Raw genomic sequence first — 27,947 nt, forward strand, 5'->3', positions numbered from 1 at the left:
ATGGGGTCACACCTTCACTGCTATAGTGGCTTTAGAAAGCAGTAATCTCTGTCAGCGCTCATCAGTCAGATCAATGAAATGACCTCAGTTTGTCCTTTTAGTGTTTTAACAGTGGTAGCTCAGCAAAACATACACGGATGGCTCAAGATGAGGAGTGAAAGAAAATCACAGACTTATGCGGTGCTCTACTAGAAAATGAAGTATAAAAACAAATCTCAAAGTATAACATCCATCACACAATACAGTAAATCTTTTAATATCACTGTTGTTTGTCAAAAATATAAATACATACAAATACAACAGCATTAAAAAGTACATTTTAAAAAGGCCAAGTTAAAGAAAATATCACATAAATATGTGTATGCATGTAAGTTTCTTTTACAGACTCTTAAAGACAAGAATGGAAATAAATAAATATTGTGTTTTGTTCAGTTTAAATATTACACAAACCTGAGACTACAGTACTGGTGTTTAATTATTGACATACAGCACCTCTAGTTCATCAAAATATGAAAGTGTAGCGTATGCTGCACCAGCAGTTTAAAATTAAGGTGACATAAGATACAATACTCATGGAATAAACATTAGTGCCTCAATGTCAGACAGAAAACAACATCAAATAAATGTATTTATGGAATGTGTTTGGATTTGGGTTCAAATGAACTCATCGTCTTCTTGTGGTTCTGGATGTGAGACCTGGAGAGAAGAAAAAATTTATTAATAAGTGAAATGAGAATCCACTGTCACACATCTGCCTAAGATAAACACCCATCACAAATAAATAGTGATAAGACTGATTTTGTCATTAGGAAGCAAATCATAAGCACAGATTATTTAGTGAAAGTGCCAAAAAAAAATCATAAACTGACATATGATCCGTCGTCAAACATTTTTCATCTCTTCTTTTATAAATCTCTCACGACTGTTTTTCCCAGCAATGAGTAAAAGAAACTCGATGATGTAAACAGTTGAATGAATAAAGTGTTGGGAAAATCAAAAATCAAACACAACCTTGTGAATGGAGCGATGCTCCGTCTCAGCTGATGCTGTCTGTGCTGCTCTTGCTTTGTCCACTAGATGGTAGTGTAGCACCAGGAGACACAGCTGGGGAGAGCTGGGACATGGAGTTCTTTGATGTGCACGAGACAGCACAGTGTTCTGACCAGCTTGATGGGATGTTTTCCAGATCCTTTTCCTCATCATGACCCAGAGGAAAGACCCGAGGCTCCCAAGGCGTTTTAGGCTGTAAGCAGACAGACAATGAATCTGGATATTGTGTGTTTGACAAGGCAACATATTTTGAAGTCCAATGTGTACAACTTTTTATCATAGACCGTGTAATTAATGGATGTAGTCTCCTTGACGTCACCTGTTTGTTTCTGAAATGGAAGCAAATCGGCTATTGTGGCCATAAAAGAAGTGAAAGGGGCTTCGCATACAACTATAGGGCGCCTGTCAGTCATGTGAGCTGAGCTGTGCCTCTGATTGGGCGAGCTGTAAATAGGTTAATTTCTGCTTTGAAAATGGCTTTTTTGGCTCGGTTGTGTATGTGACTTCTGGTACTTCTGGAGTGGATGCTCAAGAAACAGCAGATTTTAGCACTTCAGCATTGTCTCATGTTCTTGGACCAGAGGTTTTAGCTTGCTTTATATGCACATAAAACAGAAGTAAATCTATAAATCTGCTTCCAACTAATGTTTAAAAGAAACATGAAGAAATTTGCTGTGAAATAATGTCCAAAATCACACAAGCAACACCTCTAGTTGGATTGCGACTTGGTTCACTGAACCACATATCCTCCTGACTACCAGTAGTTCAAATTTGTCCTCTGTGGAGGACATTTTTAAACCTGAATATCTCCCACTTACTTCACACTACTGAATAAACTCCTCATGCCATCTACAGAGGACATTCAGGGCTTTTCAATGATACCAGATGTGAAGAGCTGGGGCTTTGGTACCTTTCTCTTCTTTATTCAGGAAAATGGCGTCCATCAGTGCAAGAGCATTTTATGGAAAGAGGAAAAGTAAGTGTATAAAACTTTTTGATAAGCAAATTTTGGCTTGAAATTTTGGTGGCATATTTTATATAGAACTCTTAACAACACATCTGAACAGTGTCTGAATCATTTTTACTGTATTTTAGCATTGTAATTAAGTGTTTAAAAATTGTCCTCCATAGAGGACATTAGTAGTTATTTACTTCTTTTTGTTCTGTTTTTTTTTTTTTTCAAATGGCGAGAAAGGGGCTCATTCTCCGAAGCAGAGAGAACTTTACTGCCAATTGTTGATAGAAACTCAGATATTGAGTTGTCTGATGAAGATCAAGATGCAGAGACAGAGGAAGATGATTCTGAGAGCTCTGAGGATGAAACTCAGGCAGGGCAAGCAGATGCAGAGGAGTCAGATGAAGCAGACCAGTCCACATCTAAGTTCAGTCGGCGTCAACTGTGGAGCAAGAATCCAAAGTACACCTCCAGTTTGTGTTGTAAAAAAGGTCCAAGAAAGACAGAAGGTTTGTCCTTGTGTCAAGGCCCCTTACGATTGCTGAGTACAACACCAACATCCCATCCATCTTCCAGAAATGGAGACAAAAGCATATGCAGCAAGATGTTGCAGATCCAGCTGCAAGGGGAAACATATTTAATGTTCACAAAGTGCAAAGTTTTCCTTTGTGTTTCCAAGTTAAACTCGTTCTTATATTTACTTTTTGGTATTTTCTTTGGCACAAAATGATTGCCATAAAAGGTTCAGTTTCACATGTACGGCGTTCTGATGTCCACTGTAGTAGAAACATAATATCTGAAATATAAAAAACTTTTTTTCTAAAAAAATGCTTTCAGTATTCTAATAACCTCACAAAGATTGGAGAATCTTAAAGTCTTTGTGATTTGATAATATTTTTTTTCCTGGTAGTCAGGAGAATATATTCATATCACTGAGCTCTGTTAAAATAATCAAATGCTTGGTTTGCATGAAGTACCAGCATGCATGACAAATGCAAACAGTAAAGTGGACGATATCTGCGGTGTGGACAAGGTTGATTAGGACGGTCTGGTCAAGTGGCAAATCATCCCTTCTCCAATCAAAGCCGAGTGGCACAGAGCACCGCAATCAGAGCATCATCAGACGGGGTGTAGTGGAGACAAGGATCTGTGTAGGCTCTCAGGGATTTATTTAGGCTGCATAGCTCACACAGCACGACTGAGGGGAGAGTATTGATTAGTCTGCAGCTCATTTTGCCTCTCTGTACACCCCCTCTCCCTCTTCTGAAGTAAAAATAAGAGACATATTTTTGGGTGGAGTGTTACAGAAAATATCAGTTTGAAGTGAGAAATGTTTTATTCTTTGGGTAATGCACCTTTCTTGTCCTTATACTCAGAAAAAATAGACAAAAAGGGGTCATATCAGCTAAATAAGGCTCAAAATGCAGTAAAAAGAAAATGTGACAAAATGTAGCGCATCAAGACATCCTGGAGTAATTTATACTTTAAGTTGCAGCTTCAGACTTGTTGCCTCACTTGCGTGCATGTTCAACATGTTTCCACAAAGCTGGAGACAAGGGGATCCCCCGCTTTCTGATTGCATCATTACATAAGAGCCAAAAACCCCCTGCTTTGTATCACCCTGAGTGAGTGCGCTCCCTCCTCCTGCAGCTGGGGCCTCGTACTCTCATCTCCTAAGAGTTTGTTTGAAGGGTTTGTGATTTCAGCAGCCAAGGCTTTTTGATCTTACCAGCCACTCCTCTGGGCTTTGCTGATCGTCTGTATCCAGCTGAGCGCAGCTCAACTCGGCGGAGCTCTCCTCTCCTGATGTGCACAGCCCGCCCCCACTGCTTGACAGCCTGCTGCCAGATCTGGAATAAGAAAACAAGCGAGCGCGATGAAACTTCACAGAGGAGTTACTCGATGTTCTGCTTTCACACAGGCTGTATCGACACGTACAGAGGTTTTCTTTTGATTTGCTTTTCCTGCAGATGCTAGACACTACTTTATCTTCTTTTGAAAGTTTGAAATATGCCAAATACTTTCAAAGAATCTGCCAGAAATCTGTGTGTCACCTTGTATTTGGTGCCACCTGTCGTAACTGTATCAAAAACAAAAACATTACACACGTTGCATATTTTTTCCACCTGTTGGATCGTCTGAAGCATTTCCTTTTCCCCCAGGACGACCGTGCCCTTCTCTCTCTCTGCTCTAAAGCCAGATGTCTCCGGACAAAGACCTCATCGCTGAGATCCTCCGCCTGAATAAACACACAGAGGTGAATAACATAATATTTTCTCTTATTTTTAGCCAAAAGCCAAAGTAATGAGATACCGCAAATCTTTACCTCCACATTTTCTGCGTCCTTTTCTTCCTCTGTGCTCATCAGAGATGAGGAGTTAACCAAGCGCCAGCTGTAAAAGAAAAAAAAGCCACTTTCTGAGCACCTGAAACAACATTCAAGACCTCTTCACAAAGAGACACAATCATCACATTGGGATGCGTTTTTTTAAGGTTTCAGAAAGTCTAGAGAAAATTCCACGTGTGCGTGTAGCCCCTCAGGTCTCTCAGGGAGCATTTTGTTCCCTACCTGGGTGTTAGGATGTCTTTGTACTGCAGCTTTTCCACTTTAGTCAACGACATGGGGATGACGATGTTGTTGATGTTGAACACACTCTCTCCCTGGCGTTTGCGAACGCAGCCCTAAAAGGAAACACAGCCTGGTTGAAGTAAAGAAGGTATGTGACGAGTCGCATTGGTGAACACATTTGAAGTTTTGCTTCATCCTCACGTTGCTGTAGAAAAATGGTGCTCCAAGGACTGATTCAATATATTATGTCAACGTGTAAAAATGTGTGTGTGTGTGTGTGTTACCTGTGAGACCTGCTTGTGTGAAGCCTCTGTGTAGCTGTCCTCCTGGACACCATCTGAGCTGTTTTCTGGGTCATAGAGCTGGCACAGAGCATCTTCCTCATCTACGTCAACAATCAGAGCAAACTGATGTTGAGCGGTAACAGACACCTTATCCTAAAAAGCTTTTAAATATTTAAAAAGGTTTTTTTTATAGATGAATAATTTAGTTGTATGGTACATCATTGTGATTTTTATTTGACGGGTAGATTTTCTCTTTTCTTTAAAGACTTAACCCAACATAGCACTAGAGCTATGTTTTACATATCCATTTTTGATTGGCCACAGATTTAAAACCAGATTAAATGGCTTGATCATTCTTTTTGCAAATACAATCTGAAGGGTTAAAGTAACATTTCACACAATCAGCATAAATTTTTATGGATGACGCTATGGCTTTCTGCAGAATTTCCTACATTAAAATAAACCTCATCATGATGTGGGCATGAGCTGACACGTCATGATGACGATCATCGACTGTATATGGAGTGGACGACGTGGTTCCGCCATTTATCATTGTATGGTTTTGCCTTAATTCCCCCGTCACAGGCGCAGCCATTGTAGCAGTTGCAGCCAGAGTCTGCGCAGTAGAGAATATGAGGGATTCTGGGAGAATCTGAGTGGAGCCGGGTGACAAAAAAACATTTTTTTTTTCTTTCGAGAGTCTAATCGCTTCTTGGCTCTACCTCCTGACAAATTTTACAATCCCCGAAAAAAATACACGAGAACGGCAGCTGTCAATCATCGTTAAATGTGACGTAAAACCTTGTTTTTAACCTGGTATAACTAATGAAAATGAAACTTTTCAGAAAAAAGAGGACTTGGATACAAGACAGCCAAATGAAATCTTCAAATCACCACAACAATCGAATGTAAGAAACATTTCTATGAGGTGTATCAATTTTTTAAAGTTTGACCACAGTCCATCTGGAATGACTGGAGAGCTGGATTTTTTGACCTATACTGCAGCCAGCCACCAGGGGAAAGCAGTTTTTGTGACAACTTCACTTTGAGCCAAGCAAAATGACGTCCATATTTTTTTACAGTCTGTGGTCCCTATCAGGTTACCAAAGGTTATAACCGTTTGTAAGATATTTTGACTATATTTCTGTCTGTGCCAAAGTATTTTGTAACTTTTTTGAATATGAAATTTGAGAAATACAGCTATGCAATTTCTGTATTTTGAAATACATGGGTTAAAAAAACAATGAATTCCCTTTTCTTTTTTTTTTTTTTAGTTTATCAAACTTTTAACCCTTTAACTTACAGCTCAACTAATTGGTAGAGCGTTATTTTAGTAGCTTAATCTCACTAAAAACATGTGGCACTGAGGGAGCCTTATTTAGTGGTGTTTTTGTGTGAAAGTAACGCGCTGAAAATTCTCTAAATAAAGCGTGAATGCAGACCCATATCAGAGTTTTTCAGTGGGAGTCCGTTTATTTGTGTTTTTGGTCAAGTAAAATATGGCCCCGTCTGAGTGCAGAGGAAACCAGCAGAGGAGCAGGGAGGGGGTGTTTGGTGCGAGCGTTTTGGGCTTCTGCTGCACAAAAACACTGCTGTAGGGGTAATTTCTGCCCTAAACCTTGTGATAGGACCCATCTTGTTCCATTGTGGAGTATCACTTTAAAGGGTTAAAGCCTGTTGCAGGATAGTAGCCACTGCTAAGTTTCCAAACCTTCTGTCAGCCTCTGTTTGCGTCTTCTCTTTCTCTTCCTCTGATTGGCTCCTCTCCTGTGTTGACTGAGCACAGACCTTCCCATCCTGATTGGTGACAGGCCCATAACTCTGCTCTTACGGTGCCTCGCACGCTGCTTGTCTTTGTGACCTACAATGACACACACACACACACACACACACACACACACACACACACACACAACCTGAATTAATACCACACAGGATTTCTCTTTCATTTCTTAACACCTTTCATGTCCTCAGGGTTTTAATGCTTTGCCTCAGGTGAACAAAAGCTAATCCTGAACCATTAGCGCTTTTATTTTGGCAGGTGTGTGGCTCTTTGCTTTCTGCTCCTTGTTCAGAAGACACCGAATGCTTTTATCTATTGAATAACAGAGTAAATGACTTTGCCTTATCCACAGGTTTTTCTTCCAGTGTATTTTTTACCAGACATCAGCTGTAAGAGCCAGTCTCTTTGGTTGTACTGCCTGTTCTCTCTGTTCTCACATCAATCACATCTTTAACTGTTGAACAATCTGATCTGTTTCAGCTACAATCAGTGATGGTAGGATGTCAGCCACCATGTGTCAGGCTATAATTCAAGGTGATGTTTACTTGACAGGCCGTCCTCTCCGTCTATAGACAAAGAGAAAATGAGATCATTCAAGCTGACAGTTAATCGACAGAGAGTTGGGCGACTGACACATCATCAATTTCCAATCTGCCCTCCTTATGACTCTCCTCTTTTCCAGCCCGCTCAACTTCTACTTCTCCACTTCACGTGTGTGATCGTGGTTATCAGCCGTCTTTTGGCTGTCAGAGGGATTCTACACTCATTCATTTTCTTTTTCATTTATCCTGTTCAGGATCGTGGGTGGCTGGAGCCAATCCCAGCTGTCTAAGGGCGAGAGGCTGGGTACACCCTGGACTGGTCGCCAGTGGATCACAGGGCTGGCACATAGAGACAGACAACCTCTCATGCACACACTCACACCTACAGACAATTCAGGGTGACCAATCAACCTGATGAGCATGTTTTAGGACTGTGGGAGGAGGAGATCTGCGTGCAAGGGGAGAACATGCAAACTCCACACAGAAAAGCCCACAGGGAGAACCAGGATCCGATCTGGTGACCTTCTTGCTGTGAAGCTGCAGTGCTAACCTTGCGCCACCGTGCAGCTAGGGATGGATATCTTTCACATCTGTAACGTATGGTACTGATGTCTGGTACCTGGTGTGCCTGGTAATAAATATAAATTTGTTTAATAATAAAATTTCAAAGTTTTTAATTAAACATATTTATTTCTCAACATGTGAACTTGCAATGCTGTGTTCATGTCCAGCATGGAAAATGACCTTCTCTTTCACCCCTTCACAGCCACAAGGATGCATTTAGGTTCCAAAGCATGGTACCATTTGATTTTACGTGAATTGGTACTCCGTACTACAGACAGAAATTGGTTGTTACCTATAAAAGTGCCTAGTTTGGTACCCATCCTTATGTGCAGATACAGATCATTAATCAAGGTTCCAATTAAATGAAGTGAATGTTCAATCATGAGCATCAGACTAATACAGACACTGACTGGAGTAAAATGCAAAATTATGTGATTTCATCCTATAATTTACTCCATTTCAGACTCAACTGCAACTCAACTGCAATAGACAACAGCAAATATACAGTGGGAGTACTTATACAAACCAATACTGTTAAATCTGAATAAGAAAGGATCTCTGTGGATCTCTGAAGGGCCAGTTCTGGAGCGTGAACAGTTAAAATTTTACTTCTGCAATGTGTCTAAAGTGCCTTTTTTTAATTAGATGCTGATGAAAAAAACTGGTTTGATTGTAACAAGTTGTTGAATTGAACATGATTCATCCACAATTCAACCCTCTAACTTATGATAAATGATGAAACGGATCAAGTTTATAAAAAGACATTTCTGGGTGTGATCACTGCTCACAGACAGTAATGATAGTTGCATGTAAACAATTTCTAAAGTACAATCTCGAAAAGCATTGCTATGCTTTATCAAACTTAGGACTCCTTTCATCAAAACTCACACACTCTATTGTTCATAGTTGAGTGTTTAAAAGCCCTTAAATTTCACAATTTGGTGAAAATAAAACTCTGCAGGCAATAAACAGAGCACAAAATAATTTACTTTCCTACTGGGTTGTGAGCCTGAATTCAGAGAAAGTAGAGAAGAATTCAAAGGAACAAAACAAAAACAAAACAAAGATGAGGATAAATGAGTTGTTAAATAAAAGCCACTAAAATAACTCAGCTCGATATTTGCGCTGAAGAAAATGTTTTTTTTTTCTTTTTGTTTGTTGTTTGACTCTGAATGAGTTATTTAAAGACTGTTTTGTTTTGTTTTACGAGTGCAGGGTTGGGCAGGATTTGCACTGGCGTCAGCACACACTTTTTTCTTGTGATTGACTAATGTGGTTGGTCGTTAATGTGAGTGCATGTCTGCTGCGGTGACTCCTGAATTTCCCCTCGGGGATAGATAAAGTATTTTCTATTCTATTTTTTTTGTGAATAATTATGGCTCTTGTGCCACAGAATAAAATCTTGATACAGACTAAATTAAACGTAAATCTCAGAAACCCAGTATCACATCTGTCATGCAAGGAACACGAAAAAATCAACCCCACCTGCAATATTTTAACAACATTAAATTACAAATAATCATCGAATACATGTTGAATTTCAAATGAATAATTATGAAAATGGATAAATAAAGGGCAGAAAAGTCATTATAAATTTATCCATAGTGTTTCTCTGCACTTAAGGGTCAAACATTGTCACTAATTGACATTAACATGTATTAACAGAACATTATAAAAGTCTCCAAATATGAGACTTTGTTCCAGCTTTATTAAAACACAGCACCGTGGATCAAACACCAGCGTTGGTGCCTGCAAATGAAAAGCAACATCAAGAAAGCAGGTGCAGCTCTTGAGATACCACCTCTGCCCTCCTGCCATCGTAAGCGTCAGCTGACTGTGATGTCAGCACAGCAGGTAACATGTTTGCTTTGGTGCTGCTTGCAAATAGCTCCTACACATACTGGTTCAGAAAGGCACGCAGCGAATCAAAGGAGAGCAGAGCTGAAGAGAAGAGACTTAACAGGCAGGAGCAGGAGAGCAGCGTGGAGAAGAGCAGATCTTACCATCGTGCAGGGGCGTGGAGCTGCGTCTTCTGCAGAGTGTTGGAGTGAAGGCTCCAGAATTGACCACCAAAGGCTTCAGGAACCATTCTTCTCTGCCTTGGGTTTCTTTCAGGGGGTTGGGCAGAGGGGTGTCTAGAAGAGAATTATTTTCAATAATGTATCCAAAATTCTGATTCAAGCAGTTTAAACCTTTGATCATTGATAATTTTCCACTCTATGTGTACCAGTTCTATACAGTCCTTCTTTTTCTTCTGCAAATATCAGCCATAATGACAGAAAATCAGCAGAAAAACAGGCTCAATGACATCATCATTCTCTAATCTGCCCCTCATTTACTCTCTTTCACGAGTGCCTCCGACTGAAGCTGGCCAATCATTGATTGTTGGTGATCATATATTCACATTTCTCAAGCTTTGGCTGATCATTCAGCGGCGTCAGACTGCACACACAGGCGTGCATCGACGTTAGTGAAAGGGCGATGATTTGATTTCCTTCTCCTGCTCTGTTGAGGAACCTCACATTGACTCGACTCACAGCATGTGTAAAACATTCAAACATCTAACTTCTTATGTGATTCATGTCCAGTGATGCAAACATTCCTCTTACCAAATGATGAAGAAAACACAGCGTGAGGTTTGGAGCTGGGGGTCCTGGTTTGCTGCACCCTACTGGAGCTGCAGTCAGGATCCAAGCACATAACTACAGGATCACAGGAGGAACAGCATGAACAGAAAGAGGACGAGAGAGAGGAGGAGATGGTGGATGTGCCGATCCCTGAGTCCTGAAAGGAAGAAGAAGAAGAAAGCAGAAACGTAATCAGTGCATCAGACTGGCTTTAACTTCAGCTCTAACTCAGCTCTTCATGTTAGAAGAATGAGTCACGAGGCTTTAAGAAAGCATCTCTCTATTTAAAGACACTGATTCAATTAATTGAGCTGTTAAAGTGCTCTTTATCATCAAGCAATATCACAATGCTCAGGGCTCGATGCTGCTTCTGACATTAATAGCTATGATCATCCAGAGCTTTGTATCAGAGGAGCAGTTTCCTGCTGCGTGTATTCTTATCGTGATCATCAAATGACGTGCTGTTCATAAGAAAAAATGTTTTTTACATACTTTGTTTTAGGTTTTATGGAGATTTATAAAGCTTTTGTCCAAAACAAGGTTCAGAGATTTGAAATCTATTACCTTCTTTATGACTTGATGGGGGAGGTATTATGCTTCCCCATATATTTTTCAATCTGAGTCATGAAATATGAAAGTCTGTGTCAAGATTTCTTCCTTAAATGTTTAAATTCTTCTTCCCAATATCTTCACTGGGCTTGCTGAAATGATGAGGTCATCACATAAGGATCTCTTGTTTCATGACATACTGGAGGGGAAAGCCTCAAATACCATGGTCTGTCCCTGACAGAGAGCTGGCCAATCAGATGGTAAGGGGGTTTGTGGAGCAGGAAGTCTTAAAGGTGGAATCTACAGGATTTTCCTAAAAAGTAAACTGTCAACTTTTATGAGAATGATTGTCTTGGATGGGCCCCTGTACATATGTGTCGGTGTCTGTGTTAGCCTCGACCCCCTTCTCTGCCTGTATGTTGATGTTTTGGTTGTATTGGGACGTTTCTGGGTAGAGAGTTTGCATGGTTAGATCAGCCAATCACAGCGCACCCAGTGCGCAGGTGACTTTGCGTGTTGATGGTGGTGAGAGGAAGAAGCTATACCGAGCTGCTACGATTGTGGACGTAGCACAGAGAAAGAAAAACACCAAAGTGAAACAAAACATTAAAGTGAAACAAAACACTAAACCGATAAAACTTTTTCCTAAATGAGAGTGAAGTTTGGCTCAAATTTCACTAACTTTCAGGAACTTGGAGAGCAACATGGGATGAAGAGCAATGTGAGTTGATATGCTTCAAATGCCCATGAATAGCTTGTGCTAACATGTTAAGTCAGGTGCACGGCTCTCCCATGTAGAAACATGATGCTACAGGTGGTTTTTGGGCTAGTGAGTGTGTTCATGTGGGATGGGTGTCTTTCACATTTGAAACCATACGGTACTGGTGCCTTCAGCTCATCCAGAATGCTGCTGCTCAACTTACACCAGTCTTGGCGTCCCTCCACTGGCTCCCAGTCTGTTTTCCCATTGATTTTAAAATTCTTTTAATCGCTTTTAAAGCCCTCAATGGACTTGCCCCTCTGTACCTGTCTGAAGTGCTACATCTCTACTCCCCAACCAGAGCCCTAAGGTCTTCTGACCAGCTGCTGTTGGAGGCTCCATAAAACCAGGCTTTAGTGGAGAGGTGACAGGGCCTTTGCAGCGGCTGCCCCTAGACTGGACAGTCTAGGGGCAGCCCTAGACTGTCAGCCTCCCAATCCATATAAGAGCCTCCCAGACCATAGAGATTTTTAAATCTTCCTTAAAGTTCCACTTTTTCTCCCTGGCATTTCATCAATGAGCTCATACAAATCACAGGCACCTTAGTTTTTAGTTTTTAAATTTTTACTGTTTTATTACAATGTTTTTCTTTCTTTTTTATTGTTTTTATTGTTATATTTATTTATTTCTATGTATTTGTGTACAGCACTTTGATTGACTGCTGTCTTCTTGAAGGTGCCCTATAAATAAAGTTGACTTGACTTGACTTGTACCTGGCAATAAATATAAATTTGTCCAACAATAAAATTTCACACAGTAGCGCCACAGTCGGAGGCTGTAGGTGTGTGCTGCCGCTGGCACTGAGCCAAGTAGGCGGAGCCTAGTCTAAATGTTTAGTTTACCAACAAGTAACAAAAATTCCTGCAGACCCTACCTTTAAGCTTCAATTTAATGTAGGAGTGACTATTGGAAGACATTTTTATGTTGAGCAATCCACAATAGAGTAAAAAAAGTGTGACAGCTAACCCTGTTCTCCCCTACTTTTTATCAGTCTGGCTCTTGGTGCAGGTAAAAAAGTTCACTGTTGCTTTTTTTTCTGTTCTGCCAAATCAAACCTGTTGCATCTGGAGCTGTGTAAGGCTTTCCAGGACGATAGCAACCACTTGAAAGGCAGCACTTCCCCGACTCCCTGATTGTGCTGGATGATAGAACAATCTTTGCTGTGCCCCCTGGGTAAACAAAGGCTACAGCTTTGAAATGATCACATGATGCTCCAGTCCTGTTTGTTTAGAGCAATTCCAAGAGATCCTGCAGTTTGATTAATGGCAGGTGTTTGGCTTTAAAAGTTAATCCCTGTTAAATTTGAAAGACTGTTTAAACGATACAGCATTCCACCTCTGAAGCCTGGCCAAGAAGAAGTGCTTTGAAGCTGCATTTGATATTAGTGTGAAAAGCATTAATGTAATAAACTAAAGGATAGTTTTGACAATTTTTTCAGACACTCTCTTTATTGTGAAATTAGGGGTAAACAACATAAAATATGATATTTCTAAAGACAGAAAGTTTTCAGAAATGCCTTTTGGTTAAAGTTTTGTTTGCATGAGACCTACCTGTGAACTCCTGTGGGTGTTGAAAAAGAACAGTCTTGGCTTGCTGTAGGTGACCAGAGGTCGGGTTCGAGCACACACACACGACAAATCAGCTTTGAAGAGTCTCCTGATCCCTACCCTCCTCCTCTTAAAGCTTCCAGGCATCAAACCATCTCCTTTCTGACCACTGCAAGGACACGATTCATGTCAGGATCAAACGTGCAATGAAACAAAGTTTTCAGGCTGCCGCTGGACTTTGATCTTGTTCGGGGAATAACAAACAGGCCCAAACAATACCTATGTATGAAGCATTGTTGCGTGCAAAAGCAAAGGGGAGAGTGATTTTATTTTCAGTCACGTGGCTTTTATCTTCACAGCCAGAGAGAGTTTGAAAAGCAGGAGGAAGGAAAGACATGAAGGGATGATTCAAGTCTGGCCAGATGGCGGGGACGGAGCAGGTAACCGTGACAGCAGCTGACCTTGAAATACAGATTTAGTATTTGTCTTGTGTGTTCAGGAATCTTGTGTCTCAAACTCTTGCAGTGCCATGTTTGTAGGTTTCACTCCCCTGAGTGTGTGTGTGTGTGTGTGTGTTCTCTACCTCGTGCAGCTCCCCTTGCCTCTCCAGCTGTGCGGCTGCTTTGATAGCGGTGAAAAGCTGAGAGGATGCATCAGACTGTTGACAATCTGGCTGAGCTGAGCACTCTGAAATGAACACATCATACATACTTTATAGCTCATTCAACCAGGGAGTACAATGCAATGAAATCCATTCAGTAAAGCTGCAGTAAGTGAGCCAGAGCTCCGTCTAAAGAAAGATCCACCGCTATCGTTCTCAAGTGTCTGCTCAGGTTTTAAACAGCACGCACCGAAATCCATTTCTGACTCCACGCAAACCCAGCACTGAGACCTGGATATATATAGAAACACACTTTACAGGCTTTTAAAAGGCCAGCCTGAGGGGGCTTTACATCCTCACACCACTCCCTGCCTCTGTGCAAGATAAATTGTACAGCTGAGACTGTGACTGTGAGCTACCTGGAGCAGGAGGAATTCACACATTTCCATCTGCAGCTTCGGTCAAACTGAATGTGTTCCCTAATTGACATGATTAATCCTCACAACCCAAAGTACCAGAGTATAAAACTGCAGATACATTCTCCTCTGTGCTTTTATCACATCAGACTGATAAGCCAGCAGCTTTAATGGGATTTACCTGAAATGGTGTTGCGTAGATTTGTTCTCCCCTTGATGCCACAGTTTTCAGTGATCCTGTGCGTGTGAGAGTGTGTGTGTGTGTGTGTGTGAGTGTTATTCCTCCCTCCTACCTGTCTCTCTATGTTATGCAGAAGGCGTGTAGGGCTGCAGGGTTCAGTGTCAGCATCCGAGGCGGTGCCGGATAACCCTGCCATTTCTCTCAGCAGGGTGCTCTGAATCTGTCTGTCAGTCATCGGCTGGGACTCTGCGAGCACCACACCGCCCTGAGACACAAACACACAAACAAACAAACAAACAAAAGCCTTTAAATAAGGAAAGTTACTCTTTAAACCAGTGCATCAGAAGCTATTTTTTGAAGCCTTGTAAGGAGGATTGATTGAAAAACAGACTGACTTTGACACATCACTATGTTTTTGTTGCTGACTTCTTGTTCTCAGGCGTCACTTTAAACACATTGCCCAGTAACGTAGCATCAACCTGTCAGAGCGTGGGAGTAAGTGGTAGTGGATGGAAATATATTACATTGTAAGTGGTGTGGGGAAAATCTATAGAATAGAATAGAATAGAACTTTATTTTCATTTTAACAAGTACAACAAAATTGAAGTCACAGCAGCAATCAAGAAAACAAAAGTAAGAAAGTGTAGAGAAAGTGCAAAAAGGTCCATAAGAAAATAGACGATGACAGCCAGTCCATCATCCCCCAGTTCAGCCAGCCTCCACCTCCACAGGGTCCAGGACTGAGCCTCCTCAGTCATGCTAATCTCCGTCTCCTGGATCCTGTCTGCTCACAGCAGGCGAAGCCTCCCCCAGCACAGCGCCGGTGTCCGATGTCAGCTCCGTTAGCCATGTCTGTGAATAGCATGATGCTACTCTGCCTTCTGGTATTCCCTCTGTTGCTGGGTTAGCACAGCTAGCTTGTCCATCTTATTGGAGATAGATCCTACGTTCCCAATAACGATGGATGGAAGGACAGGTCCATGTTGTCACTTCTTAGCTCACACCTGAGAACCAGCACGTCGACTTCACCTCTTTCCCCTCACCCCGTGGGAAGACATCAGGCCTTACACCAGTTAGCATTGACATGCTACAGGCTGCAAACAGCTGAGTTCACATGTAAACAATGCAGCCATGGTTACATGTAAGATCTCCAGACAAACACAGGAGAAAAAGTGGTAAAAATATCACTGAAGACACAAAAAGTTTGGTGTCTATGACCAACAAATGAGCCATACAAAGCAACTATCCACTCCAAATACAAATATTACAAAAAAGAGACAGAAAAAAACAAGAAACGGACAAGGAGAGAGTTGCTGCAAAAGGCAGCCATAGCCAACAGGGCGGCGCCGAGCAACTATCTATCTATAGAATCTATCTATTCATCTATTCTATAGTAAATCTAAAGCATACAAACCAAGTTTAATTTTTGATTTGAAAGCTGATATAACTCCTGATGTCATTGCCCTGATCTTTGAGTTAACTAGCCGTAGTTCAGTCAGACAACTCACGTTTGAATTGTTTATTTTAGCAGCAAATACATTTTATGTTGGCGCCCAGGCCCCGGCCTCGTTGGAGATAAGTTTACATGGAGACACTGAGGAGTGATGAGCAAAACATACTGAACACAATCTCCTCACCCACCTGGAGCCTGCAGGTGGCTGCTGGTTGGTGGTGTGGACAAAAGAACATGCAGCAATGAAAACGCAGGGCAGCAGAGGCTTTGACCAGCAGAAGGAGAGAGAGATGGGAGATTTCCAGTTCATATAGGCCGCCAAATTGAGAGGCAGAGGGTGCGATTGAAAGATGGTTATGTCGATTCGGACATGTGTAATGTGTGTAGCAGTGCAGCTAGAGTTGTAGGGCTATAGGAGAATGAAAATCGTGATTCTTTGTAAGATAAATGTTTTTTTTCTTAATTCAAAATTCTTCTTTTCAGTCAACTGGATTGTAAAAATTAACCACTTTTCTCCAGCAGAGGGTGAAATGTTTCTCTCTGACTCACATGATATGCATTTTATAGGGAAACATCAGCTCCTGATATAGTCTGTAGACATCATCATTTAACTTTTTACATGGTCTGGTGTTAAAAAAGCAAATAAAAAATCGCAAGAATCGTAAATATTGAAGAATCACAATTTAAATTGAATCGGCAACCCAAAAATTGTAATAGCATTGAATCACGAGAATAGCATATTCCCCCAGCCCTATCGAGTTGTCCGCCCAAACTAGCTCGCAGCCTCCATAAATGTTTATCTTGAGCACCAGAAAGTTGAAAAAACCTTTGTGTTAGAAATAATTGAAAGCAGGTAGTGATTTCAAAAATCAGAATAATGTCACTGAAGAGTATCCAGGTTTTTTCACACCCAATACACTGCAAAAACTACGATCTAAGTTAGTGTTTAAGTCTTAGGGCTCTAATTTCGTAGACCAGGCGCAGGCGCAGGTGCACCTGCCCTGCGCCGGCCTTCGCCGTGCGCACAGGGCGTGACCGGTGCACTTTGCAAGTTTCCTGCATTGCCAAGAGAGGCGCAGTACAGGCGCACATGAGCGCAGAGCTGTGCGTCCACGCCTCCCTCCGCGCAAATGGCAGAGAGGGAGGAGAAAAGCCGTGAGTGGGTTTAACACAGCCGAGCGCTGTTTTCACCAATCAAATGAGCGCCTCTCCTCGCCTTTAAATGCCCTGCAGCCGAGGCGCAGCGTCTGATTGGTCTGACTGATCTTCAGGACCACGGAGAGAGTGCTGGTAGCGGAGACGGTCAGAGCCGCTGTGCCTGCAGCAGGTCAATGGACAGCGGGGCACATCGGAGGACACGACGCGCGTCACTGTGTGGGCCAGCTCCCGGGACAGATGTAATCTGTTCCTTTGTCATTAATAGGAGCAAAAAATGAAGAGACAGTTACACAGCTGGCTTATCCATTCAGAATATTTTTGATCCACCTCCACTCCTGGTTTGTCATCGCTAAGCAGAGCCTTTGGTGATACACTGTATACTCTCCCAGTGTCTCCACCTCATCCTCCTTACAACAATGTACTCCATCTTTTTAGATCATGTTAAAAATAAAGACTAAAACAGAGAAATATGGGAAATCACGGGTAAATCCTGAGTGACAAACATTTATTTCGTCTCTTTTTTCTTCGTCTTTTCTCTCCCTCTTTTCTTTGAATTAAATGAAATGAGAGAACCAGATATATACTCAGTATCAGATGTTAAGGCTGTTTATTGTTTAATTGTAAGATGTGCATCAAACTTCCAGCTGCTGTCAGGTTAACTTTCCATTATGACGAAAGGCTTTAATCTGACATCAGATGTGACGGGACAGTTAATATAGATATAAATGTATATGCTGGTTCAGACGGTTATATTAAATAGTGATTGCTGTGATTGTTTATTGCATTAAAATGTGCCTGACACTCTGGAAACCTGCCTCTGTGGCTTTGTTGACATGTGCGCACATGTGCGTCTGTCACCAAATTACAGCTGCGTGGGGTGCGCTCCGCCTTGCGCCGAGGATAGACCAGGTTGGAGCTGGCGAGCTTTCAGCGCACTTTTTTGGCACGAAATTGTCACTGCGCCAACATGAATCTGCTGACACCTCCCCCTGGTGCGCCGTCAACTCCCCCTGGCGTGCAGTCACACCCATCTCTGCACAGACGGTCTACCAAATTGTCAAATTGGCAGCGCACTGCGGTGCGCCGCATGAAATTAGCACTGCGCAGGCTGCACCAGGCTTGTGCACCCTGCACTGCGCCACAAAATTAGAGCCCTTAATGTTAAAAATTCACTTATCATACCTTTAAGCAACATTTATCTGCAAAGTCCAGTAAATTGTTTCATTTCAAGATAACTGAAGACAGAACGACGTTCAGGTTTGTGGCAGATGCAGGAATTGCTTGTAGAGAGAATAATAAAAATCTGTCTGAGGAGAAAGGAGAAATGTACTTTTTTAGAAAATTTTGTCAACAAACCTTACTTGTGAATTTCATTATCACTTTTAACTTTTAATATTTTGAAATAACATATTTTCCAGACTTTTCAGGTGAATGGGACTACAAACTAGAAATAAGACTAAACACTTGTTCAGTTTTTGCATGAATAAGTGGGCATCCTCTCCACACACGTCAGTAATGTAATATGGTAGGACTTACAATCCTCTATAGATTCTGGAGGTATTGCTGGCAAATAGCCCCGTTTCAAATAGGCGGTCCAGTTTAGACCAGCACAGTTTAGGAAGAGGTGGATCGGTAAAGCCTGATCCTGGTTGAATTTCTACAGCCAATTGTGCCCCTTTTTGGTAGGTGGTGTGTAAGCCAGATCCCAGTAGCTGCGTCAGTTAGCTTGACGCCATAGCAGCAGGACACAGTGTACCCTGCAAATTAATCCAACGAGGAAGAAAACCACAAGATCCACCTTCTGGGGTCGGATCAGTATGTCTGGCACCCCAATGGAGGGATCCCAAAAGGTGGAACTGTATGGGTCAGTAATCTGGGGACCTAGTCAGTGGAAAGTGAAAATGCGTGCTATGTTGAGACGAACCAAACTGAACTGCTTGGTCAAAACAGGGCTAATGGAAACCATACCCATCTGACTTGGTTACAGAGGACAAACCTTGGTTGAGCGAATGTGCTTGTGAAGACTGTCCAGTTGTTGGATCCTTCCTTCCAGCTCTGTCAGGCGTAACTGCAGCCAGCTCCATGAGCTACCCAGCTCTGCTCTCTCCTCCAGCCACTGCCTTTCACTCCTGCTGCCGCGGCTGAAGACCCTGCTGAAGGCAGAGGGGACAGGGAGATGGATGACTGGGGGCGGGTAGACCCATCCAGTAGTGTTGCAGCAGTTTTATAAAGCGTTGTCTGATACTTAAATTCCTGATGATACCTCACAAGAACAGCATTTCAAATCCTTTGGAGCTAAACAAAATTCCTCCTTGCTGAAGCCAATCATAAAATCCAGCATGACCAAAATAAATCATGAAAGCGTGTGGTGGGGAAAGCTTTAATTTACACATTTTCTTCTGACGCATTGTGAACATATGACCTATTTTACACAGCCATGTTTGCCATGGAGGGTGTAAATTGTTTAGCATCCTGACTGAATTGGGGGGAAGGGGGTTGCCAAAGCACAAAGCTTATCTGGGCCACAGAATGAAAACACGGTTGATTTGTGTGGTGTGTATCTGTAGCAGGTTACCATAGAGCTCTCCTGTTCAACGAGCGATTATCCTGAGTGTCTGTGTGTGTGGTTGGCTGGGCTCAGAAGGGTAATAGTTGCTAAGGCAGTGCTCTTGGACCTTGGCTTGGTCAGAGAGGGACTCCCCCCACTTCAAACACGAAGGCCAGTCAGGAGAGTATCTGACAACACCCTTTGGCTTTACACTATGATGTGGTTCAATGAGGACTCTGACGAATCAGAAAACAGCCAGTTTGTGGTGTAAGAATGAGGTCTTTTGTTTTTAACTCAATTGACCTCAAGCTAACGCGTGTTTGTTGAGGAGCAGGCTCACTCTTTCCTTCAGAGACAATGAGTAGACCTGGGTGCCCTGCAGCTCCTCCAGCTGCATAATGAGAAAATTCCTGGAATATTTGCCAAGCGGTGGGCAAGTCATGAGCAACGCATGAGGAAAAACTGTTGCTTTGTACCTGTTAGAGTGCAAGTTCACAGACTACAACCTTACATGCATATTTATTCATAGAGACACTGAAATAACTGCACACAGCAACTCAGAGGCCTTACTCGACACTGACAAACAGAGTTTTCAGTCTGACTGAATGAAAGGCCAGCCCCAGCAAGTAATTCAGGGTTTGAGAATTCCTCCTCTGGAGTAGTGTTTCTTGGCTCTTGCTGAGGCACTAGAGCTTTTGGGTGTGTCTTTATCTTAAACTTTCCAACATGTAGTCTCCCTCCAAAAACATTCAGTTAATTTAACATTACAAACATACTAAAACCAAAAAATGAGTAACAGCTGGTGATGTGAAGGGGCTGCTGCCAAAGCAGAAAATGAGCCCAGCGCATGGTTTCAAATTAAAGTTAAACTATGACTGTTTAAAGTTTAAAGACCAACTGTTTCCACATTTTCTTAAGGAGGGCAGTGACTTGTTCCTCCTCCAGCAAGGAGACATCCTCCTCAAGGAGGAACCTGCCATAAAACCTCTGCAGGAGACGTTTGCTGACGAAGTGCAGAGCATTGTTCAGGACACTTGACACAAAAGACAAGCTGTGACACTTCCAGGATCACCGGAGCTGGCCAAGAACAAAGACTCACACACACACACTTTAACGCCTATAAAACACCCTTTCTCATTTAGTTCTCACTGCCAGTAAACATGCTGTAAATGGTTCCTGTTTATTGCACCGTCCTAAGGAACCAATGGGGACAAACAGGAGGATTTAAGATCCATACCAAATGTGGTGCTGCACTTGAAGCAGACATGACTGAAGTCCAAAACTGTGACGTGGTGAACATTGCTGAGAAGTAAGATCATTAACCTGGTTACATGAGGTTGGCGTAATGTCCCACTAACATCCTCACACACTGAAAAGAGAGCACAACAAAAGCTGCAGCTCAGAGCTAATATTTCAAATAGGAATCTCACTCAGTTTTCATTTTGCGATGCTGTTTTGTTGCAGATTTTGCTCAGCTTTTTATGCAGCAGATGAGCAGAGCTGCTTCTCTTTCTCAGGGCTTTCTGACACAGATGTAAAAATCATCCACCTGAAATGAGAGGAGCACTGTCAGGGATATTTCTGAGAATGTATGCTCTAAATCCTCGCATCCTTGATTCCCTTCCAGGAAGTTCTGCTGGGTGAATTTCCTGAGGCGAAATCAAGGTCTGCAGATCTGTTCTGGCTCAGTGCAGTTTCTTGGTATCATCTTTCTCTTGGTCTCTCTTTCATGATATGTACTACTGTCAGTCTGAAAATCAGGTTAGAAATAAAAAGATTTTTTGTTGCTTATGATCTTTATTTTTTTTTAAGATCAGATGTGGTTGGCTTGTCTTTGCATCATTCCAACATGCTGGGTTTGTTTTCTACCAAGAGCTGTAGCTGTTTTAGCTGCTTCTCAGGTGGTGTATTGTTTGGAATCCTACCTGTATTCACACTAAGGTGTCTAATTTCAACATTTTTACTGACTGACACGCAGATTAGGGTCAGGAAGCTAAGGTAACTGGTGATATGATACAGCCCATAATAACAATACCAGGTGATAATGTTGAAGTAGTATGACTTTCAAAAAAAATACTCCATCAAAATATCACGTTAAATGATGATAATGTGCAAAAATAATATGCAATAATCCTCTGTTTGTGCTATTTAAAGAGGGGGTATTGTCCTTTTCTTTTAGGCTTTATACTGTCCCTCTGCTATTCCCCCAGTAGCTTTACATAATTTACAGCAAAAAAAAAAATCTCTCATTTTTTTTCATCGTAGTTTTCAAAAACACTTATTTAAAGGCCACTGTCTCAAACTCTTCATTTCAGCTACTGTCTCTTTAAGTTCCCCACTCTACAAGCCACCTTCCTTCTGATTGGCCAGCCTTTTAGAGGAATGTGGGCAGAGCTCTGAGCAGACCTTGGTGTTTGAGACCACCTTGCTTAAGTATCATGAACGAGTGAGTACATCCTTGAAGATCCTGTGCTATTTTTTTAGAACAGACTATTCCGAGCAGTTTACACAGATTCAAAGATTTCTACAACATGTCATTATGTAGCTGTTTGAAAAATGTGCACACATTTATTACAGGCATCCAGCATTTTTACTTCATATCCATGTTTAAAATATGGGAAAAAAATTAACCCCCTCTTTAATTTCGGGTTGAGCAGAAGGGACCTCATTTTCCAATCTCTGTGCTTTGTTTTAGATAATGCACACAATCTGAAAAAAATAACAAAAGCAGTATGAAGTAAAAGATTCTGATTTGTTTTAACATCTAGCACTGTTACTTTATATCCATGTTTAAAATATGGAAAAGCAGTATACCCCCTCTTTAAAAAAAAAAAAAAAAAGCAGCCGTGATAAAAAAAAAAAACAAGTTGCTGAATTGGAAATAATGATGTGAATTGTGTGAGTTTCAGCATATTTTCAGTGTGACATTTTTGTTGCAGCTGACACTGTTTGGTAGCTTGTTAGCTCGCCAACAAAATCACAGAAGTTTGTTTACACCTTTTTCTCACCCTTGGGAAATATAACTCCCTGGGAGCCGTGACACACAAGTACAGCATACACACACATGGACACACGCAGGCACAAATTATTTTCACTAGAAAGAGGAGGAGCTCGATGGCACAGAATGGCTGGCATGTCTGTGTTTATTTCCTAGCCTGAGGGCGAAGGGAGCTGGCGAGTCTGCTGAACGTGTTACGACTGCAGTACGGAAAGAGGGTGTGTGTGTGTGTGTGTGTGTGTGTGTGTGTGCGCATGGGAAAAAATGTCATCACACTCTCCACAGCTGGGAGGACAACACTTGCAGTGATGAGAACCACACTGTAAACACTGCTGAGGGCCAAATAAAATAAGTGTTGGACTCTGGAGAGGCACAGTGGGCTCATACACTGAGAGGACTGACCGTCTAAAACCTGGGAGGAGTCGTGGAGTTTCAGTGTCATCTTTAACATCTTGGGCAAATTTATCTCAACTTCCTGATGTGTCAAATTACTTTAGGTTTTCCCGTTTCAACTATTTTCCTGTTTAATTATCTCCTTCTGACTGTTTGTTTTCCACACTGCCCTCAGAGTAACGTCAACGTCTGTTTACTCCTCTCTTCTTCTGAATGACAGCCAGTGGCTCCAGAATGAATCACAGCTGGGGTCTGACGAGCCAACCCGAGAACGGCTCAACAAACATTTTGGCAGTGAGACTCCAGTGAAATGAGAAAATGATTTTGTTATGCGTTCCTCAGCCATTGTGAAAAGATACAATTCACCTCTTCTGGAAAAGTGGAATACCAGCCCCTTTTACACCAAGCGGTTCAGTTTGGTTCGTCTCAGTACAGCATGCATTATGAGGCATTTCCAATGACTAATCCCAGGACAGATCCCAAAATAACTGAGAAGAGCCATCCTACTTTTGGGACCCTTCCGTTGGGGTGCCAGACTAAACCGATCCAACCCCAGGAGGTGGAGCTACAACACTGCAGACTGTTGACTGGTTGAAAGAATCGTCACTAACTGTATTCCACCTCACAGCTCACAGTCTTTTCTGAAACAAAGCTTGATTGCACTTTGTATCAAAGAGCCACATACCGATAACAAAGAAGACGAATTGCTGGATGTTTTCGTTTACTGCGTCGTATTTTTCTTCTTTGTTGGATTTATTAGTGGGGTACTCTGTGTCACGTTGCTATGGCGTCACACTATTATGTAACTGACACAGCTATCAGTATCCGGCCAGGGGCGTATTTAGTCATTTGGGGGCCCAAGGCAAACCCAGTCAATGGGGCCCTCCATGTCCTTGTAACTCATCTTCCTCAGAGCTAGACTGGCCTTCCCTGGGTCCACTGTCTCTTTCCCAGAATCAAGGCATGAGACAGTGCTAATCTTGTACATGGTAACTTAACGCAACTAAATGCATTTCCTCAAGTTCTGTTCTTTAGTTTGATTTTGAAAAAAGTGAATACATAATTTAGTCCACTTTGTCCTGGATTTGAAATCTTTTATGGTCAATTGACAGCTTATTTGTCCCACAGTGGGGAATTTACAGAGTAACAGTAACAAACAAGAAAGTATGAAGTAAAAAACATTACAATAGGTAAATATTGAAAAAAAAAAATAGTAAAGAAAAAAGATGCAAATATCAAGCACAACATTAAACTGGAAAAAATCTACTGAAAGAGGTGATATTTACAGTTACCATACTTTTTGGTACTATTATTTTAAAGTTAATGTTTTTTTTATTTGACCCCCTGTCCAGTGAGTTATGTATCCAAAAAAGAGATTTTGTACAATAATATTTATCACCAACTCAAAGAGTTTGATTTTGAGAAAATGTCCTATTTCCTGGACTAGATAAAGTCCTTAAAACCCTGAAAGTCTGATATGTTTATCTCAGATCTCAGAGCAACATTGTTTTTATTTCCGACTTGGTTGAAAATAAGAAAAAAATGGGTAAAAAAAGTGTTTTTTACCACTTTCTTCCGGAATCAAATTTTCAGATGTGTTGTAACATGGAATAGCCCATTGAATAAGAAGGGGGGGGTACCCTAAACCATCATTAAAGATTAAGCCTTTTGATGTATTTTGAAGCATGTGAAGTAAGATTTAGAAAAAAGAAATGCTTTCAATTGAAGAGAACTTCATAAGTCAGTTTTTAAGATATGTTTCGGGGGCCCCTGGGAATCTTGGGGCCCCAGGCAACTGCCTGTGTTTGCCTAATTGTAGCTACGCCCCTGTAGATGGCTTACACGCCGCCTGCCATGAGGGGGCACAGTTGGCTGTGGAAACGCAAACAGGACCAAGCTTTACTGATGCAACCCGTACCAAACTGTACTGATCTAAACCAGACTGCTTGGTGGAAACATGGCTTTTGGTACGGATTGGATCAGTAAAGATCCTATTTCCCCCGTGGCACAGGCCGTGTGTAAGCCAGATGCCAATAGCTGCATCAGTGACATAAAAGTGTGACTGCATAGCAACAGGACACAGTGTACCCCTGCTTATAAATCCAACAAAGTTGAAAAATGCGAAAAACTGAACAACGGATTGGTTTAGTTTGGCACCCCAAAGGAAGTGTCCCAAAAAGTGGGACAGTTTGTTTTGGTTATTTGGTTATCTGTCTCAGGATTAGTCTCAGGATTAGTGACATGAAACTTGGTGGAAACGGGGCTTAGAAACAGAGCAATCAGACCAGATGAGTTCATCGTAACATCACACTAAATGTGCCATACCACCTACTGCATACTCACGGGGGTGAAGTCCTGCTTTTGCTGTATCCTTTATCCTCCTCTTCCTCATCCGAGCTGCTGCTAGCTGTAGCCTCTGAGTCCAAAGCCTCCTGCAGGCTCCTCAGCACCGCCTGACTAAAGAGGCTGAACTCCCTCAGCTCTTCAAAGGATAACGAAGGTGTGGGTGATTCTTGCCAAGAAAAATGGGGAGTGTAATCCACTTCTGGAGGTATAATGCCCGAATGTATGGAATTCACGCTTTCAAAAGACTCATCTTCAAGCTGGCAGTGCTTTCTTAGCCCCTCCAGCTGCTGGTTGCAGTGTTGTAGAGCGTGCTCTCCAAGTAGGGCTTGCAGCCTGGTCTGCAGGTTCTTAGCTCGACTGCACAGTCCTGCCTGCCTGCAGAGCTGCTCCTTCACTGCTTCGCTCGGCACAGCTCTGGGTGCTGGCTGGTCAAAGCTTCCCCTGACCCCACAAGGCTGCTGTGATGGAAGAGGACAGACAATCCCAGCCTCCTTTTCCTGAGGAAAGAAAGGCTGGGGTGTCAGGGTAGGAGAGTAACCCTGGTGCTTTTTCTCCACATGGGAATACGAATGAGGAAAAGCAAGAGGGAAGTAATGCACATCACCACCATCTGGCACTGCACCGCATCCTCGCAGCAGAGAAGCCTCTTGTCTATTGTTCTCAGGGACAGGGACTAAAAACATGTCTGATACACCTGGGAACACAGAGGCCACCTGCTGAGACTCTCTGAGGCCTTTGTTGGGGGAGAGGAGGCTAAGGAGGTGAGCTGAGCTGTGGAAGAGCAGATTTTCCCCCTGGTTGGGAGAAGTCTGGAGACACGGGGTCAGCATGGTGTTTGCTGGGGTGTCCAGAGGGCTCATGGGGAGGCAGGAGTCCAGAGAGGGGATCATAGAAAGATTCAGCCACATCCTCTGGAGGTCACCGTCTTCTGTGGAAATCAGCTGAACATCCAGGTCTGTGCTGTGCTTGGCTAACCCATCTGAGTCCATTTTGACTGAGGAGGGGGGCGAGGACAGGTGGATCCCATGGCCATCTTTGAGGATTTTAGTCAGGGCTGGGGCCATTCCACTTCTCTGAATCAAGGATGATCTAAGCTGATAGGGCAGGGGACTTCAAAAGTGACGCTTCAATCCAGCTGTTGGAAAGAAAAGCATATGTTGACCTGCCAATGCCTCTGAGAGATGAAAACATAAAAATCCTACAACTCAACAACTTTGTTTCCAAAGTTTAAAACATGAATAGATAGGGATGGGTACCTTTCACATTTTGAGACGATATGACACCGATACCTGGTACCTGGCAATTGGTAGCGGTACTCAACAGTACCAATTTTCTGTACTTTATGTGGTTTGTTTCACAATAAAATCTGAAAAAAAAATTCAATTTAACATTTATTTCTCAATATATAACCTTGCAATGCTGTGTTCATGTCCAGCATGGAAAATTGCCTACTCTTTCACATTCTCACAGTCACAAGGATGTGTTTAGGTACCTTAACATGGTACCGTTTGCTTTCATGTGAACTGGTACTTGGTACTTAAGAAAAAAATTGGTCAGTATCTATTAAATAACCTAATTCAGTGCCCATCCCGAAGAATAGATAAAGTAAAAAGGAAATAAATCGTCTCCTAGATTAAATTATATAAAATAAGTAGTGGAAAGGAAAATAATCCGTTTCTTTGTATGAACAAACTTCACGCTAACCCTGCAGCAGTTGGTGCCCCCACAAGGCCACCGTAGTTCAGAGAGTGTATACTCGCCCCTGCTAGTGGCGATAACTGAATTTAACTTAATTAAGACAGATTAAAAGGAAAAAATCGACAAAACAGAACTTAGCTGAATAAACACATTATGTTCACGCATTTTGCGGTTACCGAGTCGGTTTGTGGCCACAAGTAAATCAAAGCTAAACTTGACTCTTATTGCGGAAAAAACCTGTGATGTCTGACATTCCAGGAGATACACTCCTCTTAAATCCCAAAAAATGAACAAAATAAGTCTGAACAAACGTTATCGCTAACTAACGTCAGCGGCGGCTGTTTTAAAGCATTCCTGTAAAGTTGCAGTGATGAGAAACGATACGGTACCAAAACAAACAAATAACATCCGAGCTGGAGGGAAAAAAAACACATTTTCCTGCTTTCTGGACATATATCATCAGGTTTAGTACACATTACACCAGGTTTGTCAACAACAATATGACAGATTACAACAATTCAAACGAATGCACCTAGCTAACCGTGCCCGATCCCGGACACAGCTGTTAACTCTTCCCGAAGTCCCCACTTCGTCTTTCTTTGCTTCAGTGTTTCCATTACTCACCTGATCCGGAGGTAAACCGTTGACTGGAATCATCTCTCCTATTGAAATTGAAAGCAGAAGAAGACGAAAAATTTTGCGCAAATATAAAACGGTGACTTTGATTTTTGCAGCACATCTGTAACAGTTTTCCCGTTTTCTCCCTGACAGTCTGAGTCCCTCCTCCGTTCCTCTCCAACTGCCGAGAGCACAGTGCCGTTGCACGAGGAGGGGCTCTACCAAGAGTCCGTGGGCTGAACCAAAGCCATGATGCCTTCAAGTGCACGACAGAAGCTAGGATTTAACTATTCACAACACTGAGGAA

The 27,947-nt window shown here is 42.2% G+C and overlaps 1 protein-coding gene across 3 annotated transcripts; it reads right to left on the minus strand.

Moving 5' to 3' along the window:
* Positions 1–332: 332 nt before the first annotated feature.
* On the minus strand, positions 333–27,840 carry kansl1l (KAT8 regulatory NSL complex subunit 1-like). 3 transcript variants are annotated; one of them, XM_074694339.1, is made up of 16 exons: positions 27,647–27,840; positions 25,322–26,459; positions 19,036–19,189; positions 14,541–14,693; positions 13,814–13,917; positions 13,234–13,399; positions 10,357–10,531; positions 9,751–9,882; positions 6,570–6,719; positions 4,859–4,959; positions 4,575–4,687; positions 4,332–4,398; positions 4,114–4,244; positions 3,735–3,855; positions 1,012–1,243; positions 333–696 (listed from the first exon to the last, which is right to left on the minus strand). In XM_074694339.1, exons 2-15 carry the CDS (start codon positions 26,386–26,388, stop codon positions 1,037–1,039), a joined length of 2,841 nt encoding a protein of 946 aa, XP_074550440.1. In that variant the 5' UTR covers positions 26,389–26,459; positions 27,647–27,840; the 3' UTR covers positions 333–696; positions 1,012–1,036. The 3 variants fall into 3 exon arrangements, with proteins under 3 accessions (XP_074550440.1, XP_074550441.1, XP_074550439.1); XM_074694340.1 differs by having other exon boundaries at positions 4,132–4,244; positions 19,036–19,192; XM_074694338.1 differs by having other exon boundaries at positions 19,036–19,192.
* Between the last annotated feature and the right edge of the window lie 107 nt (positions 27,841–27,947).

Source organism: Halichoeres trimaculatus, unplaced genomic scaffold, assembly GCF_033239565.1.
Source record: "Halichoeres trimaculatus isolate MK-OKI-2021-1 unplaced genomic scaffold, fHalTri1.1 fHalTri1_scaffold_19, whole genome shotgun sequence".
NCBI classification, from domain to species: domain Eukaryota; kingdom Metazoa; phylum Chordata; class Actinopteri; order Labriformes; family Labridae; genus Halichoeres; species Halichoeres trimaculatus.

Bases quoted from the DNA above. Each gene is read 5' to 3' on its own strand.
- kansl1l (XM_074694338.1), bottom strand. From the start codon at position 26,388: ATGGCCCCAGCCCTGACTAAAATCCTCAAAGATGGCCATGGGATCCAC. The intron at 19,193-25,321 runs GTGAGTATGCAG...CTCTGCCTTCAG, and splicing joins AAAAGCAGGACTTCACCCCC to CAGGGTCTTCAGCCGCGGCA. The intron at 4,245-4,331 runs GTAAAGATTTGC...GTGTTTATTCAG, and splicing joins AGGACGCAGAAAATGTGGAG to GCGGAGGATCTCAGCGATGA.